At 42.7% G+C, this 17,514-nt stretch overlaps 2 protein-coding genes across 5 annotated transcripts in view; one reads left to right on the forward strand and one right to left on the reverse strand.

The window, feature by feature from the left end:
• Positions 1 to 7,694: 7,694 nt before the first annotated feature.
• The window catches only part of LOC6618124 (protein spire), a 40,129-nt gene continuing 30,309 nt past the window's right edge, over positions 7,695 to 17,514 (forward strand). For 3 of the 4 annotated variants that reach the window (XM_002042386.2, XM_032714054.1, XM_032714053.1), the window contains exon 1: positions 7,696 to 8,881. In XM_002042386.2, the coding sequence (XP_002042422.1) occupies positions 8,287 to 8,881 (595 nt within the window). In that variant the 5' untranslated portion in view covers positions 7,696 to 8,286. Of the gene's footprint in view, positions 8,882 to 17,514 lie in introns of all 4 variants that reach the window. The other variant, XM_032714056.1, reaches the window with a different exon arrangement.
• On the reverse strand, positions 12,456 to 14,168 carry LOC116800217. The gene is given in 2 exon segments (XM_032714057.1): positions 12,456 to 13,401; positions 13,781 to 14,168. Coding segments are annotated over 2 exon segments (234 nt in total). The 5' UTR covers positions 13,844 to 14,168; the 3' UTR covers positions 12,456 to 13,230.

Genomic DNA, 17,514 nt, shown 5'->3' on the forward strand with positions numbered 1-17,514 from the left:
GTGGGCCTGTATCGCATCCAATCCTCATGATCTACAACACACCGTGACCTTCTTCGCCTTGTCTACACAGGGAGAAATTATAAGTCACTGCCAATTTACTGAACTTTGTACTTCAAGCTACTCAAATGGTTAATAACAGAAGAATGAAAAGCATTTCCCTGTGGAGGCCAAATTAATGTCACTTTTATACAGCTCATCCTTACTTCCATCACTAAATTATGAAAATTATTTTCCGTGCAGAGAGATACTCGTCTCAAGTCGAAACGAAGGAAAATCCAGAAACGGCCAGCAAACATTCGCACACGAAATTTGAAAAAGTAAAACCGTCGAAGGAAAGTGAATTTCTTTTTAAGCAAATCAACTTGCCACGCCCCCCGTTCAGCCCCCGCCCCTGCCCCTCCTCAGCTAGGCCTGGAGATTCACAGATTTTTTGGTGAAATTTCAAGTGCCATTAAACTGGTTCTGTCAGCCGTTGCACTGTCGATCGGATTTTCGTTTGGCTTCGGTGTTTTGCTTTGGGCCAAGTTTCTTGCGTTTTTGTTTGGGTTCCACACTTGCAACGCTCCTTGCAGCCAAATTACAACTCTAAAATAATAATTTTTATAATATTGAGTAAAGAGTAGATTGTTCACTATTTACTATTGTCATAGGGAAAATTCCTGGTGCCTTAATTAGCATTGAATTGATAAGGATTCACAAGGATATCTCTGATGCATTAGATTGTGAAGTGTGTTACTGTTTATTAGGTGTTTGATTAAAGGTTGATACCCCGGCAAAAGGGTATTCTGGCCATCTGCTCCGTGGGAAATCGGCATGTGCCCCCTGGTTCCCTTTTGTCATCATCGCCCACATTCCGCGCTAAAAACTTGCTTCATTTTCGTGGTGATGCCGAGGCATTCAGGTGGCATTTCAGGCAGCCACGGAGCTGCCTCCTTGCATTTTTCGTGGGCGTTGCAAGATCAACTCTTTGGGGGCAGGAATGGGAATGGGGATCGGGGAATCACTCGGCAGACACTTGCCGCACTTGCCACACGCGCTTCGTGGCGTTGCGTCAGTTTAGTGTGTCAGAAGCCGCAAGAAGAAAGTTGCTCCGGGTATGAAAAGCCAGCCGTTTTGATCCGGTTTAGTGGTCGCTACAGGTTCGATGTTCCTTCGATTGGGTATCGGGGTGCTTTTTTACTTTCTGCCGCCACGAAAAACCGTCGTCCACTTTCGGTCGCAATTAATTATGCGGCGGGCAGCTGAAAATGAAAGTGCGCACTCAGGTTGCAAGTCCAAGTCCCGATCTTGGGTTCTCACTCTCTCTTTTTCCGGCCCCTGTGCATCTGGATCGCCGGCTGTGCGGTCTGTGTTTTTTTCGAAATCACTGAAAATGTCACTTTATTCCCTTCATTAGACACCAGGCGTCTTTGTTACAGGACACAGAAAGAAAAGAGACATTTAAAGTCCCCCTCCAAGAACTTGAATAAATGAGAACATTAGTATCAATATATCAATATATGCTGAATATATTTGCTAAATACAGGACCTTACTCACGTGCTGAAATATATATATACCTCATATTAAGCACTCTCTTAAGAAAATCTATCTCTTGCTTTTTTCTTAGTGCTCCGCGAAAAGTGAGACCATTCTGGCGGAGATCTTCATTATCATCAAACGAGAACGCCGGTCCGGTCCACAGATCCCATTGCCATCCACCGATGGCTTCCCATCGCGATGTCGTTGTCATCGTCGAACATAGCGGCCCATAAAGAGTTTGCTTTATGCCCGCCGACCAACTCCAACTCGCAGGTGGTCACTTAGTTTATGGCCGGGCAACCGCAAGATCGCACACCGATGGAGCTGATTTGTTGTCGCCATTCCGCGACCAGGATTACCAGCTCCAGCTAAACAGCTAAAGGGGTCTAAAGTGTTCCCTGCTCGCTGCTAAAAACAATATGGGGCAGGATGAGGGACTCTGGATGCGATTAGTCAGGCAGATACAATATTGAAGAATGTAAGCTGGAGATACTGATAAGTAGTTGATGCTAAACTCTCAGAACAGCTTTAAATTCAATTAATAGCCAATCGATTGACTCATCACATCGAACCCACAACTTATATTAGCCCAATTGTGTCCGCCCACACTTTGGTGACCATTTCCGACCATCCAATCCCGCAGACTCAGACTCGGAAGAACGCTAGCCAAACTCAAATTTATGGGGTTGTCAACACGCCAGCCCCTCTGGGGACTACCGATCGATTTGTTCCCATGAAAATCTCATTTCGGTTGTGCGCTAATAAAAATTAAGCGCCAACCAATAAACGTTGTACGAAATTCTGTAAAATAAGCTAGAGGAAAGGCCCACACAAAATGTGGACAATCGATCGACGGCGGCGACACGATCAGCGGTTTTATTTGATCTATTTGGACTGTGCCCCGTCAGCTAAGAAAAAAACCGAGAAAAACTCAATGCGATTTGGGAAAACTGTGGCATGTTTTCCCAACATCAAGTCGCCTCCGAGTTGCAGCTAATAATCGTTTAGGACGAAGCTCGAAAGCCAAGAGCGCAGACAACGGGTCCATTTGGCGAAATATTACTCTAGACTCTAGACACCAATTATATTAATAGGCTTTTGTTGTGCTCCACTGAGGATCGGGGTACTGGTGGATCGCCCAGATTGGGGGAGTGGAGTGGCATTTTGTCTCTGCACGAATCACGTTTTAGAAATTGCATTACACATAGCAGGCCGTCGAATGGAGCAACTACTGAATGTGCCCCACTTGGAGTTGAACTCAGGCACTGACGAAATATCTTGAATTGAAGGACAACCCAAATAAGCCTCACATACTTGGATATAACAAGGGATCTACTTTAAATAGGTGCACTTACTAGTTTCGCTTTTATTTATAGTTATATATGAGCATTTCCATTTTGTTACCAATATTTCTCGGCGTGTATTCGTAGACTTGGGTCTTGGGTCGGAATTAGAGAGACAATCTCTGCCAGGGGTTTTGGTTTTTGCGCAAGTTCTGGATGTGTATTAAGTGGCACTTAGTTTTAATGCGCTGCCCTACCGTTTAAATGGGCCTCTCTGTTTCGCAGGCAAATCTGAGTTACCTGAAATAATTGCATGAACACAAATTAGAGCGCTCCTATGCGGCATAGGAATAGTTCTGTGATTTCGGTGATTTTAGTGATTCCGCTGATTGCGACTCTTCCGCTGATTCCCAGCTTTCTCCGAAGGTCTTCAGTCTTCTGTCTTCTGTCACGTCTACTTGAGCACGGTGCCCGATTCTGCCGCGATCATAGTTCTCCGATACTTTGCCTTAAGCCTCTGAAGAATGCTTTATAGCCGGCGAAAATAATGCGTATTGTGATCACTGAAGTTGGCCCAAAGAAAATAGAAAATACTTATTACTTACTTCCCCAAAGGGGGAGGCATTCTTCTTGTCATTGGTGTTTTCTGGGTTAGCTGGTGTGGTATTTGGCACTTGGGTCAATGTGCCACATGTGGCATTAATGGGCGTTAAGGGGCTGGAACTTCCCAGGCTGCTCTCAGTTGCAAGTTGGGTTGGGGGTTGCTAGGAGCTGATGGAAAGTTGGCAAATCACTCGATTTGCATTTGCAAATTAGCTCGCATCTGTGGCGGCAATTAAGAATGTGCATTCTGGGCCTTCTTAGACCCCCATGAACATACCTATACCCCATTTGGACCTGCACAAAATTCCCACATTCGAAAACACAGATCGTAATGAAGACGTGAAAAAATTGATTACCTGAGAAGAACACGTACGATAATCATAACTCCGCCGCCCTTTTCACACAGTTTTCCCCTCATTTTTACATTTTCCTCCATTCTTCTTGGCCAACAGCAGCCTTTCAAAGGCCTAATTGCATCACGTTTTTAGAGCAACTCCACAACTGCAGGCTGCGCGGCTTGAACATGCCGACAGAATATTACACAATTGTAAAGAGCCAGGAGACATCAGAGCCAGCTCAGCCAGCTCACCCAGCCAAGCCAAAGAAAAGTAAGACCCATTAGTTGCACTGCCGTGATTTCCCCACGTGAGCCAAGATCCCCGCCCCCAAGCCAGACCCTCCCCTTCCGACTCTCTACGGCCACATGCATCCGTATCTGACGGGTTGACTGACTGGCAGGTTTTGTCCGCTTGCTTCACTGAGCGCCAAGTCGGTGGCTGTGACAATAATAACCATTTCCGAACACATCCCCCAATAGCAGACGCTCCACTTCCCTCACCTGGACGATAATCTGTTTGCATGGGAACAAGAACATCGGTAAGGAACGTTTTTGATTGGGAAAATGGAGTCAATGATGAGAACGTAAGTTCTGATAATTTAATTTATATAAATCCATTTTAGATCTTTTCTTTCCGAGTTTTTAATACAATATATTAATGTTTTTAGTGATCTTAGTTTACTTAAAATCCATTCCAAAACCTGACTACCTCTTCAAAGGGCCCGAAGTGCAACTGTCTCGAATTTATGCAATTTCTGAGCAAAGTGTCAAGCGCATCGAAGCGTTGCATCCTCTGCCGAAATGCTGCAACATGTGGCAACCAAAGTACGCAATCTGCAGCAACCAAATTTGGCCAAAGCGACTCTACTTACCTGCGTTTGACACACATTCGGAAACTCCCATTTTCGTTGAGCAGAACCAAACTAAACGCTGGCCTTTGGCCGACGGAGTAGATGCAGCTCTGGCCAAAAACGGATGCACATTTCCGGTGCGAAGGTTCGTGGCATGACAAACAATGCCCGTTCGCCGACTCAGAATCCACGCCCACCGCTCTGACCAGGCAAGTTGAAAGTCCAAAGCTATACGTAGCCAGATATATGTATTCCGAATCTGAGGCTGTAGCTCGGAACTTGGCCAAGTGCCACCCGCGCGACAAGCGCAATTGACCAAAAATGCAACGCTTGGCTGAACCTTCCCAATAGAACAGCAGTCGTCAACGGGCAGGGAATGGAGTCAGTGGAGAAATAAGTAGGAATCGACTGCAGGATGACCTGTAAGTTACATGGCAAATATATATTTTATTACACTCGAGCACTGAAATTTACTTTTTAATAAAACGCTTTTGTGAAAAAACAACTAAAAGGTAATCAACATTTAAAGAAGCACCAATAAGCTCGTAAAAGAGGAATGAAGTATAAGGCTACTTAAAGATACTTTTATATGGTCCATTCGAAGTTTATACGATATTAAGCTGCATGCTAATAAGGCCTAAAGATGCTTTCTTTAACGAGGGAAATAAAGCCCAATTATGGCATTAATTTCATAATCTCGACACAAACACTTGTTCTTTTTAGAAGGTATTGGCATGAATATGCCCATGAATATATTTTCAAGCGGCACCATAACTACACCTATTCACATTTGTTTCTGGCGCTGGCCCGTTGAGTTCTTTGAGTTATTGTGAATGATTCATATGAGTCAGGTTCGCAAACTGAAAGGAGAACAAAGACCAATCCAGCTGCAATACCCATGCACATTGCATTTGGAGTGCGTTGAAGTTCGCCGCCGGCTGTTGAACCCGCCATCTAAGCCAACAGATCTGTCTGCCTATTTGGCAAATAATTATCTTTTTTATTGGGTGTAAGCCAACGCAGTTGGCTAATTAATTCATTACCGATTGGCTCATAAAATTGCGACAACTGCAGCGACGGGCTTCTGCGATTTTAATGACAATCCGCGATCCGAGGTGTCGTCATTTTTTCTGGCCAGCTGGGGACCATCGGCTTCCCTGGCGGAGGACACGCTTTTATGGCTATTCGATGATTACGTGGGCAGGTTCCTCGGCCAATTAATAATGGCTGTTTTGTTTTTTACTTGCACGTACTTGCTTTTAGGTTTATTTTCATTTCTGCCAGGGGACAAAAACACGTCGTTAAAGCTCACCACCGCAGATGCCGATGCTGTAATAATAATAATACGAATGCAAATCTCTCCCGCCACCAGCGAGTCGGCATTGATATAAAGTTTCAATTTACGGCTCATATATCATAACTGGCTCGGTGGGCGGGGGACGTACATACATACTTATGGGCTTATTAACTCGTAAAACGCGCCTGTCGCCGATCTTTTAGTTACAATTGTTGTCGGATGCTCCGCGGTTTTCCAGAGACCTTGAATCGGCGGGCTGGTGAAATTCCATATAGATACGTATCTTCTCCTGCGGTGGCTTCGAGTTCGATAGTGTAGTTTTGTAACTGATCATCAATGTTTGTTTAATTCAAAGTGCATGACTTCAGCCAGGCATTCAGCAATATAAAATAAATATGAAAGATACTCTTTTACGGCCCTGAAACATGTTCTTCTTCTTACGTGCTACTTGGTAACCAGTTGCATTTATGTTATCTATTTTTATTTTTTCAGTTAATTTTACACTCAAAATAGTTTCCCATACCCATAAGTTGCAGTTTTTTACTTCTGATTGTATCATTGATTAATCGCTGGAGATTAAACTCACATTTCAATGCGTGACCCCGAAAAACAACTCGAGTGTAGTGAATAGCCCAAATTAAACTTAAGTATAATTAGCTTGGTTAACTTCTCCACCTTTTTTAAGATCTAACCATTTCCGCCTGCACGAAATACCACTTTTGGCCTTACGACAAATTGCAGTCGAAAATTAAAACAAATACGATTAATTATTCCAACCAGAGCAAAAGCAAAAGTTTCTTATCGGCAATGAAAAAGACAATTACAACCTAAATCAAAACGTTTATTAACATACAAACTAAATGATTATTAAATATTTTTCGACGGATTCAAAGAAACATCATATTTCTAATCAACTTTTACATTAAACTCAAAAGCAGTAAAGAAAGAGAACATAGGAGCATCTTAATTAAATTAATTAAAATTGCTTACTTCTATTGATTTGTAATTGTTTACCTTTGGGGCTGGATAATTGATTTTACGTTTTAGGTTTCTTCGTAATTGAACTGAGATCAGTTGCACTGTGCACCACAAATCAAAAAACAAATACACTTATAAGCCTATTTTGTTTTTTAATTTTATTAGGATTACATTTAAACTTATTTTTTAGACTTACACTTTTACACCTCGGATTATATTAAGTGATGTGTGACAATTATAATATAACCCTGTAATCAATTTGTATATTATGTAAATCAGCTGTTGCTCTGCAAATCAATACAGAGTATTAATCTTAAAAAAATTTTCAATTCCAATTAGAACACAACGAAAAAATTGTTCCTAAACTCCAATTGGAACTGCTGATACGTCAACATTTTAGTCGGCAACATTTTAGTCTGCAACATTTGGGAATGTTGCATCATCTTGTTGCTTTGCATGTTTCCACACAAAGAGAGAACAACAAGACAAGAGATAATTCTCTTTTTTTGTTTGAAGTAAACATTTTTAAAAGAGAAACTTCTTGTTTTTCTCGCGCTATTGCTTGTTTTTTTTGCGCGCTCTGCCGAATCGACTCTTCATTTTTATGTGATCTTATTATATTATGTGAATCAGCTGTCTTTAAGAGAAGAGTTTTAATTTAATAAAATTCCCTCAATTCAAATTCAAATTCCACATAGAACACAGCGAAGAAATTTCTCTTTGTGTACGAAATAAATTGTCTCTTAACTCCAGTTGGAACGGCCGTTCCGGCAACATTTTAGTCGGCAACATTGTTGCATGCTGCATGCATTTGAGCACGATAGTGTCATTTACGATTAGCAACTCGCGGCGAACGGACGTCTGTAAAAAATAGCCGGGAAAAAAACGAAGTGCGATTGCCGAAGAAAAACAGAGATTTCAAATAATGAAGAAATGCAAATTAAACAGAAGAAAATAAAAATAAAGCAAAGTGCGTGATTTCCATCTCCTCAGTGTTGTGAAATTCCCAGCAGAGTCTAACGGCGAATTGCGAATGCCGACTCAAAAAGTGCGAAAACAAAAACGTGACGCCAGTTTTCAATATTCTCAAGCGAAAATCATGTGTTTTTTGTTATACCCTGTGCTTTGTGTTTAATGTAGCTGACGACAAACAAAATATTAGAATTGTGGTGCGTCGGGAATCCGAATTCCATCCCCTCGTGTTGTGTTATTATTGTATTGAAGTTTCATTTGCCTTTACCACACACAACAACACAGAAAAACAACAACACCGAAACTAAACCAAACCGAACCAAAAACAAACCGCGAATTTTGCAGGTTAGCCCACCCGAAAGAGGCACAAAAATCAATTATATGTTGGCCAGTGCCGGGTTTGCAGTGGAATCGGGTTGAAAGCCATCGATAGCCACACACACACAATGACGGAGCACCAGGCCGAGGAGCAGGCGGACACGCCGCCCACCAAGGTCAAGGCCACGCCCACACCCACCCCGAGTGGAAAGTTCAAGGACGCCAAGGAAGATGCCTTCCTGTCCACATCGCCGGACAGCGCCAACGGCGATGCCCAGCACAAGCTGCCAGCGGACCAGCTGGCCATGTCCTCCAGTGCGCATCCCCAGCAGCCGGGCCAAGCCCGCCCGCTCATCCTGCAAGCCTTCCATCGCTGCTCCTCGCCGGAACAGTGCGTCACGCTGCACGACATCCTGGACTCCTTCAAGGCCCCGCTCTCCGAGGACCAGGCCTGGGCCCTGATCCACCAGTTCGCCGGGCTCTACCACCAGGTGGCCGTCCAAGCGCACACCTGTGCCGCGGACTACGAGGCCGCGCTGCCCACCGGATTCGAGCTGCACTTCCACCGCGACGGCAGCGTCCACTTCTCCGGCCCGGATCAGCTGACCCCCAAGGAGCAGCTGCAGCAGGAGCAGAGCCCCCTACCCCCGCAGCACGACGTGATTGTGGATGAGCCGGACCACAGCGCCAGCAGCAGCGGCGACAGCAGCGTCATCAACAGGGGTAAGCAGTCCGACCTACTGAAAAATCAATATGCATATTTCTCACGGCTACGGTTAGCGGAAATTAGTGTTCCTATAGGTTATGCTAGTTGTTTAATTAACGGAAATGAACCTAGTATAGAACTTCTATTCCTTGAATTTTGTTTTTTATTTTTAATCATGCTGAAAATATTTGAACTAAAATTTATCTTTATTCATAGTTATTGTTATAACATTTATTTCTTACCGTGCCGTACACAACTGACAATCTTTAGAATCTCTATAGAAGTGGAAATGTTTAATACAACATTGATCAACTAACAATTTGAATTGATAACCTAATGAACCTGGCGCAACCCCAAATGACATTTTAATGTCGTTTTTTCTTACAGTTATAGTAACATGTTTAAATCACAAATAATTTACATTGCGAGCCAATGCACTTTGACTACACTTGCATATTCTCTCGACTTTGTGTTAAGTTCTGTATCTTTTGACCAATCTTCCACATTATTTTTGTATGGGTCTTCCTAAAGATATATGTATATGTGTACCCACATAGTTTATGTGTATTTCGGCCCGTCAGAGGTCAGTTGGGTGTTGACTTCAGATGCGGAACTGTAACAGTGATGAAAACTGGGGCTGTGATTAGCTGGGCCGGAAAACCGGTTGCGCTGATGCCTCTTCGAATGCTGAGGGGTCTTTGTCTTTTCGGCAAACGCTTTCATTTTCAGTTAATAAGCCACAGTTAACTTCTTTCTCTCGGCCTTTTATTTTCGGACATTTGCCGTGATGTGGGTTTCCGTGTGCCATCCATCTGACTATTGGCACCGTCCGGCCATCGCCAGCGGAGTCCCAGCGCTTTCCAAACAAACAACCCACACTATCCGCCATCCGACGATGACCTCTGCATTTAAGTTATGCAGCCAGCCAGCTTTGATTGGGGTTTTCCCCACTTCTGCCTTCTGTCTGATTGCGTGCTGGCTTGGGAAAGTGTAAACGGCGACTCCCATGAAGAAGGTCGCATCCCAGTACCCCATCAGCAGGGTTTTTCACTTTCTTTTGTGGCTCGGAGAGCACAAGTATCACTGGAAGAAAGGCAGGTCATGTTCGGATTGGGCGGAAGATTGAAAACTTTTCCTAGCCGCAATACCATCCAATCAAAGTCTACGAAAGTCGATTTTTCCCAGTGTAACGATCACAGCCTTTCCTTTCTGCATTCCCCCTGCATTCGCTGTTATTGATGGGGGATACCTTTTCGCCTCCCGATCTCTGAATCTACAGAACGTGTCTGAGTCTGTCTCGCAGCTAATTGTTTAATCATTCGTCTGCGCGGGACTGTCAAAATACAGGTCGGTAATCTATCGGCTTTTAGATAAGCCACGTTAATTGGAAAATGCGTTCCTGAGTGGGTAGTGATGGGAATCTGGGATTTCGTTCTCCTAGGTGGCCCTTAATGTGACTCAGCTCAGCTTTTGGCCTGCGGCATTAACTGCATTCCATTGCATCTTTTTTCGTATGGGCCTGGCTATCTCTATTTGGCCAGGCCAACTCTGCTTATAGCCGGCTTTTGTATCAGCGAGGCCAATTAGTTAGCTCTTATAGGCAATTAGCCAGGTACACGGGTAATCTTAAGGGCACGCAGATACAGGAAGTTACAGTATTAATTGAACTGTGTATCTCGGAGGTGAAGGAACTATAGATGGCTGATAATGCTGTAGGAATGTGTCAGGAGTAATGTTCTTAAATTCCTAAGGGGATTTTAAACCCCATTTCAGTATACTACTTAAAATTCAAAAGTTAACTTATAAATAGCCTAAAAAATATTCTTGACTCTTAAAGCTCTTTAATTAAAGGTCTATGATCGTCAATTTCTTATCTAAGTTCACACGTAACCTTTGTTTGTGCTTATCATCCGGACTTTCCTCGGGCCAAACAGAGATCACCTTGTAACACCTTAATTGCCGCTAATTCAGCCGCTAAAATCCAAGCCATTAGGTGAGATATCGAAAGGTTTTGGCCCGGCAACCTCGAGAACCGCCAGCGGGGGCAATTAGTCTGCTCAAACAAGTTATTACAGATGGGAGACGGCCCGGACGGGTGGATGCCATCAGATTCAGCACCTTCTAATGGCTTTCGGTCGGCTGCTTCTGTGTTATCCGAAGCAAATACACCAAATCGGTGGAACGTTCTCGCAGGTTACATTGTTGCGGTGCGGGCTTTGAACTTGCCGCATCGATTTCGATTTCGGTCTCGATTTCCGTTGGTCTCTGGCTGAAAATCGCGCTCCATCGCCTCCTGACAACCGCATCCACGGGCGCAGCGAATCATTGATTGTGTCGAATTCGGCTCCAGACCCTCGGAGACTATCGGAACCCTCGGGAGCACCCGCGACCATGGAAATCGGGGCGTGGGAGACGGAGCTTTTGATGGGAAAACGTCGGCGGCGCCGTCGGGTCGCCGCGCCCTCTGGCGCCTCGATTAGGCGCGCAGCAGTTTCCACAGGCTTTTCCACATTTTCACGGGCGCACCGATAAAATTGGCGCTTGAATCTGTCAACACACAAACTCGCCATTACGTTTTTCAGCAGGCTCGCAGAAAATTGGGAAACGGCTTGCGCTAGCAGGTGTTCGCTTATTGAGAATTTTCCACTGGAAAATTCGCCCACATATTTTGTGGAGCCTTCTCGCCAAGGTCATGGGTCATGCGCAGTTGGGGAAAATCGGAAAACCGGAAAACAGGAAAATCGTGAAAGCAGGGCATAGGGAAAATGGAAAGGGAACATTTGTTGCGGTAGGTTCTCTTCTTCCAAGTCAGCTGTTGAATGCTGAATGTGTTTTACTCTGCTTATTTTCGCCGCGTTTCATTTGATTCATCTCACTTAATTTGATTCTTCCGTTTCCAAACACATTTCACCCGAAGTAATCAAAGAGATCTGAAAGAAAGCTAGAAAAAATCCCTTTTGGGCCTCGAATCATCCGCTTGGGTGATGATATGTTATTTTCACGTCTATGACTTTCTTGTTTTCACCGACAATACAAACAACTGGCCGCTCAACTGGTTTAATGTTTAAATAATTACACTAAAAATTACCCAAACAACGGCCAGCGAAAAATGGCCCGAAACTAAAAAAAACCAAACAAAATTATAACGAAACTAAGGCTCAGCAGCAAATTGGTGCACTTTTTGTTGTCCGTTGTGTGGAGGAAAATGAAGAAAGACTCATGGAAGTATCTTTAAGTAGTAGGAGGGGAAATTGTTGCTAATCTTGGGCTTATCTCTTTTTCTGGCACAGCTTTGGGTGGAGTCTAAATGAAGAGTTACCAAATGATAATTGCAATGCCTATTTATTAGGCACTTCAGTCGGCTCAATTAGCCATTAGAGTGGGGCGTTTTCCGATGGAGGAGTTTTGAAATGGCTTCAATTTAAGATGATAAGGTCAACGATTTCTTCTCTCAATGTTTCGATTAGTGGCAGCTAATTTATAGTTCCACAGTGTTCAGAGAAAATGTTTTAGCTAGCCGGTCAAAGTTATTTCCCAACCGCCAAACATTTCGATTTTGCAACCTCGTAACCCACTCAAAGTAACTTGGAATTCGAGACCATATATTATGTTTATTTCGGATTAGGTAGCTGTCTGAAATGCATTTATTATAATATTATAAAGCGGCAGTAATAGTTTATGTTTTCCAGGGGACCACACCACGTGCTTTTAGGTTTCCGCGTTGGCTTATATTTTTTTGACACATCATAGACCCAAATTTAATTGCCAGCTATTGTTGACGCTCCAGTTTTGGGACACAATTAATATAATAATTTTTTCATAATGACAACAAATGACATAAGCACGACGACGAACCTGAACCAAATTTCAGAGACCCAAATGCGGTGGGCTATTTTGTATTTTGTATTTCGTATTTGTGTTTTTATTTTTTGGGCCTCTCCTAAACTTGTCCACCTGTGCAGTTTGCATTCGAGTTACGAAATCCGCTGACCATTGGCTGCATTTTGAAATGGAAATACTTTGTGTCGCCTTCGGACGCAGACATAGATACTCAATGCAAGAGACTTTGGTTTTGAAAGTGCGTCCCAGACCCAATAAATCAGACGATAATCCAAATTGTGGCTCGCTTTTCCCTCCGTTGTGTGGATGACACTTGTGGGGCCCATTGAGCGGACACATTTGGGGTCCAACCGATCCGATTGACCATGAATCGCTTGTTTACGCTCCAAATTATAAATAAATTTTGATGCAATTAAACGCAATCGAAAGCGGCAAAGTCGTCGAGTAAATGCGCGCCGATAGAGCTATTTTTCGTATTCCTATCTTATCGTTTTTGTAAGTAAATAAAACACCTATATGTCGCCGCTTATATTCCAAATGTGTGTCGAGTGGCAGCCACATAAACAGCTTTGGCGCGGAGGTAGTCAAGAAAACTTGCTAAAAGGTTTGTTAACCCGTGTTTCCAACGAATGTGAACTGTAGAAATCTGCTCCATGGGAACCTGACTCTCGGATATGCGGTAGAACAAGCCAACTGAAAAGAAAGTGTTGATAAGCTAAATTATTGTACTGTGTATACATTAGATAAGGGTCTATTTATGGGCATTTACCAAAGCTAGGGTCAGTGAGTCTACGAAGGTACTTAACAAATTTGCAGGGATATTTTAGTATTATTAGTATATCGGAGATTAGATTATTTGATACGGGCTGCAGTCATATATTATTATAGCTTCAAACGACCTTGTTGGGATTGGTCAAGTAAACTAAACAAAAAAATGGGTGGTATAACCTTGTTTTGTGGATCTATGTTCCTTTAAAAGTGTCATCCCAAAACGATTACTATGTCGGGTTTTCTCCACTAAGCTCCGTTTTTGAATAAAGTTAATTTATATACCTCCAAGGTCAGTCATTAATATCCAAGTCTAACAAAATAATTTAGGTAAATCCAATTCAGTGTCTGCAGACCCACATGCATCTCATTTTTTGCACCTATCGCAATCGCCTTAGCCGTTTAATTGATGTATTCGTGAGATACATCCATCTTCAACCGCCGATCCAATTTCGCTTGACACATTTACTGGGGGGCGTGGGCGTCTCCGGTTGGGGTAATTCACCTTGATGGCGATTTTCCACGGGCCGCGATGACTGCGCAGGCGCAACTAAACTGTAATCGAGACTCTCGCTTTCTACGCGGCTTGATACCGCGCCTTGATGACTGTGAAATTAGACGGCGGACTGCAGATTGCCTCTCAAGACTGAAGATTGAAGACTGAAGACTGTAGACTGGGGACTGAAGACTGTGGAGCGGGTGGTGCCATATCGCTGTTATCATAACCGACTAACCGACCGACTGATTGACTGACTGCGGCTCAGTGAAAAACTCGAATCTCTTTCACTTTGCATATCGCCGGCGCTGAAATTACAATATAAATTTATGTACACGGCATACGTATGGAAGAAACAATCTTTAATCAGCATTTACGCTTTCATCTTTCACATTTCTCAAAGAGTGGAAACAACACCAGCAACACTGCCATAAACAACAATTGTTGTTGGTCCGCCGCAGCAACCTGTTGACGAGTCTGTGCTTTGAGATACAGATACACGGATAGCCGGCTATCTTCAGTGGGTATTTGGCCTGACTTTGGCTTCAGCAGCTGCGAACTATTTTAATTTGGTGGCGAATTTGCATAGTCTGCATATCTTATGAATTTGTATGTCTATTTGTCTGCGTTAATTTGGTATCGGTGGCCATAAACACACACAATTTTGCTCTTTCTCTCCAGATCACAAAAGATGAAAGCAAGAGTGACATTTAAAGCGGTTCAGGCCCAAAATTGGGAATCTTTTGTCCACGCCCTTTGTAGGGAATTATATTCCAGACCTTATGCAATATTGAATATGCACACACGATAATTGAAGAATGGGGATCATGGACATTGTGGTTTTTGGGGCTGAGTTCGGAATGCCATTCACTTGATTCGGAATATCTCTGGCAGGAATTGTTACTTCACAGTGGTTACAATCGGATTGTGTTGGGTTTTTGTGGGCACTGTGCGCTTCTATTGTGAATTTCCTTATGATGTAAATGATGTAAAAAGCAGCAGCCATCAATGAACGTCCGAAACATAGCCTGGGAATTTGGTTGGCAATATGGTTTTTGAGTTAATGATCTATGGGGTAATCTTAAAGCAAATGTTATGGCTTAAGTTAAAGGGAAAATCGGAAAAGTCTTCTAGAAGTGTACACTTAACGATGAAATTTGAAAGAAAATTGTAACAAATTGAAGCTCAAATGAAATAAAAAAGCCCAATTTGATTCTGTTTAAAATTACAAAGTTTAGTTCCGCTCGATTATTGAGTAACCACTCGAAAAACCAACGCCCGTAATTACGTTAATTGGCAACTATCTATCATTTCCTGATCCATTATTCATCCGCGCTTATTAATTAATTTATAATTTGAATGCAGAGACGCGGCAGGCACTTAGGTGTAACCAAAAAACGAAGCCGAAATGAATCAGAGGAGGGGGAGCAAACTCATCAACAGCTCATTGCCCGCATTTGATTGATAAATACTTCAAATATGCCCATAGACGATGTAAATATACGAATATATGAAACGACTGCCAAAGGCATTCGGCGTCTTTAAATTATGGGTTAGAAACGAGGTTGAAAAGGCAGTGGCAAAATATGGTCTTTAAAATGCCGACGATTTTAACGTTTCTAACGCCTCAACAAATTTCGCCGCGTCTAATTAATTTCGCTCACAAATCTGCATAGATATCGCAGTTTTTGCCCAGATTATTTATCAATTTCTATAAGATATTTGCAAGCCAAAAGAAACCCAGTCAGCGTGCGGTTGCCGTTGACTTGCACATGACTTTCCTGACATTAGAAAGTAAATTGCCATGAGGCCACTTGGTCAACCATCAGAGCCATGCACTCCACCATCCACCATCCCATCACCTCTACCACAAAATCCCGCAGCAGCACATTTATAAGACTTTATTATATAGTTTCCAGTGAACCTGATGAAATGCAAGTGGGATGATGAGATTGGAAGCCAGGCTGGCCAAGTGCTTGGCTTTATTATTATTAATTGGATTCGACGGGAGGAAAGTCCATTGTCTGACCCTGAGACTGCTCGCCGTGTACTTCGATGTTTTTCGCAATTTTCCAATCGGAAATGCAATTTTCCCCATTCAATTTCGAATGTCCACGCTTTAGAGCGGTTCCCCGGCAATCTAATCTTATCGAAATGGGTTCGTTAATTTCTTTCATTCGAACGAGCAAAGTGCACAACACACCATGTGTATAGGAAAGTAGGATCCCAACCACTCTCTTTGGCAACCAATGTCGGATCGCCAATTAACCGACTTCGAATTGACGCACTGACCGACCGGTGATTCATTCCAAGATAAGGCACTGTGATTTTATACATTTTGCCACCAACCATAAGGCCTTGTGAAAATATATGAATTTAGACTAATATGAACTATTATTCAAATGTAATCTACAGAACTTAGCTTTGACCAAGAATTGGACATGCAATTACCCTTTATTTATGGCCATTTACTTGATTGCTTATATTCACTGTTCTAATAACGCAGCCAAGGTAATACCTTAGATAATCTAAACCATTTAACGCAGATGAAAAATCATAAAAAATATACTGGCTCAACATATGGCGAATAAACTTCAGCTTCAGTTATAAATTTCAAGTACTTACCAGATGTTTGCTGATCTGCTGATTCTGCGTGAACTTTTAAATTGTAACGATCGCAAGCTTATTCAATAACGCTCAATCAAATGCACATGTTCGCAGTGAAGAAGCGTTGCGGCTGTCTCATAAATCAGGCATTAATAAAGCCCAACTTTGCGCAAATTTGGCGGAGGCATTCTTTCCATTTGAAATTCTTTGCTAAATGTCAATTAATTATAAGCTGAAAGCGACTGCCTGCCTCGAAAAGTTATATTTGTTATTTAATTATTGAGTCGCGGCATGTCGTGTCCGCGTTGGAATTTTGGGATGAATTTGCCTAAAACCCCAACTCCTTGTCCTCCTCTTCCCCCGAGAAGTTGCCTCTTTTTGAGTCATTTCCTGCGAATGTGATGGACAACCACATCATAATGATATCATGCTGGGCATTCGAGCTTGTCTCTTATTTTCGTGTGCAGCCTTTTTTGTACCATTTTTTCGGTTTATTTCCGAAAACCGTGTTCTGGTTGTCTGACCCGCTAACTTCGTTAACCTGTAGTTAGGTCGAGGGTTTAATGCGGAACCAACACAATGGAGGGCCAAAGAGCTAAGATCAAATGCCCGTAATTCATGGGACTTATGAATCACTTCGGGATTGTATAACTTTTTATTGCGGTAGAAGTAAATCAGGTAGGAAACTACTCTAATTACGAAGCTTAGGAGCGGAAAATTAATTTATTTCGAGCACGTGTAGATAATACATATGATTTTATTCGGAAAAAAGGAAGTGCTTTTATTTTTATTGTAAGCTAAATATGCATAAAACATTAATAACTTGAATGAATATTCCATAAAATTAACTTACCACACTGTGTTATCTCAGCGCAAAATCAAGTTGATTGCAATAATATTTGCCTATGTGGGTATTTAAAGTTTTGGGTGTACCAACCG

This window comes from Drosophila sechellia, chromosome 2L (genome assembly GCF_004382195.2).
Source record: "Drosophila sechellia strain sech25 chromosome 2L, ASM438219v1, whole genome shotgun sequence".
Classification (NCBI taxonomy): Eukaryota; Metazoa; Arthropoda; class Insecta; order Diptera; family Drosophilidae; genus Drosophila; species Drosophila sechellia.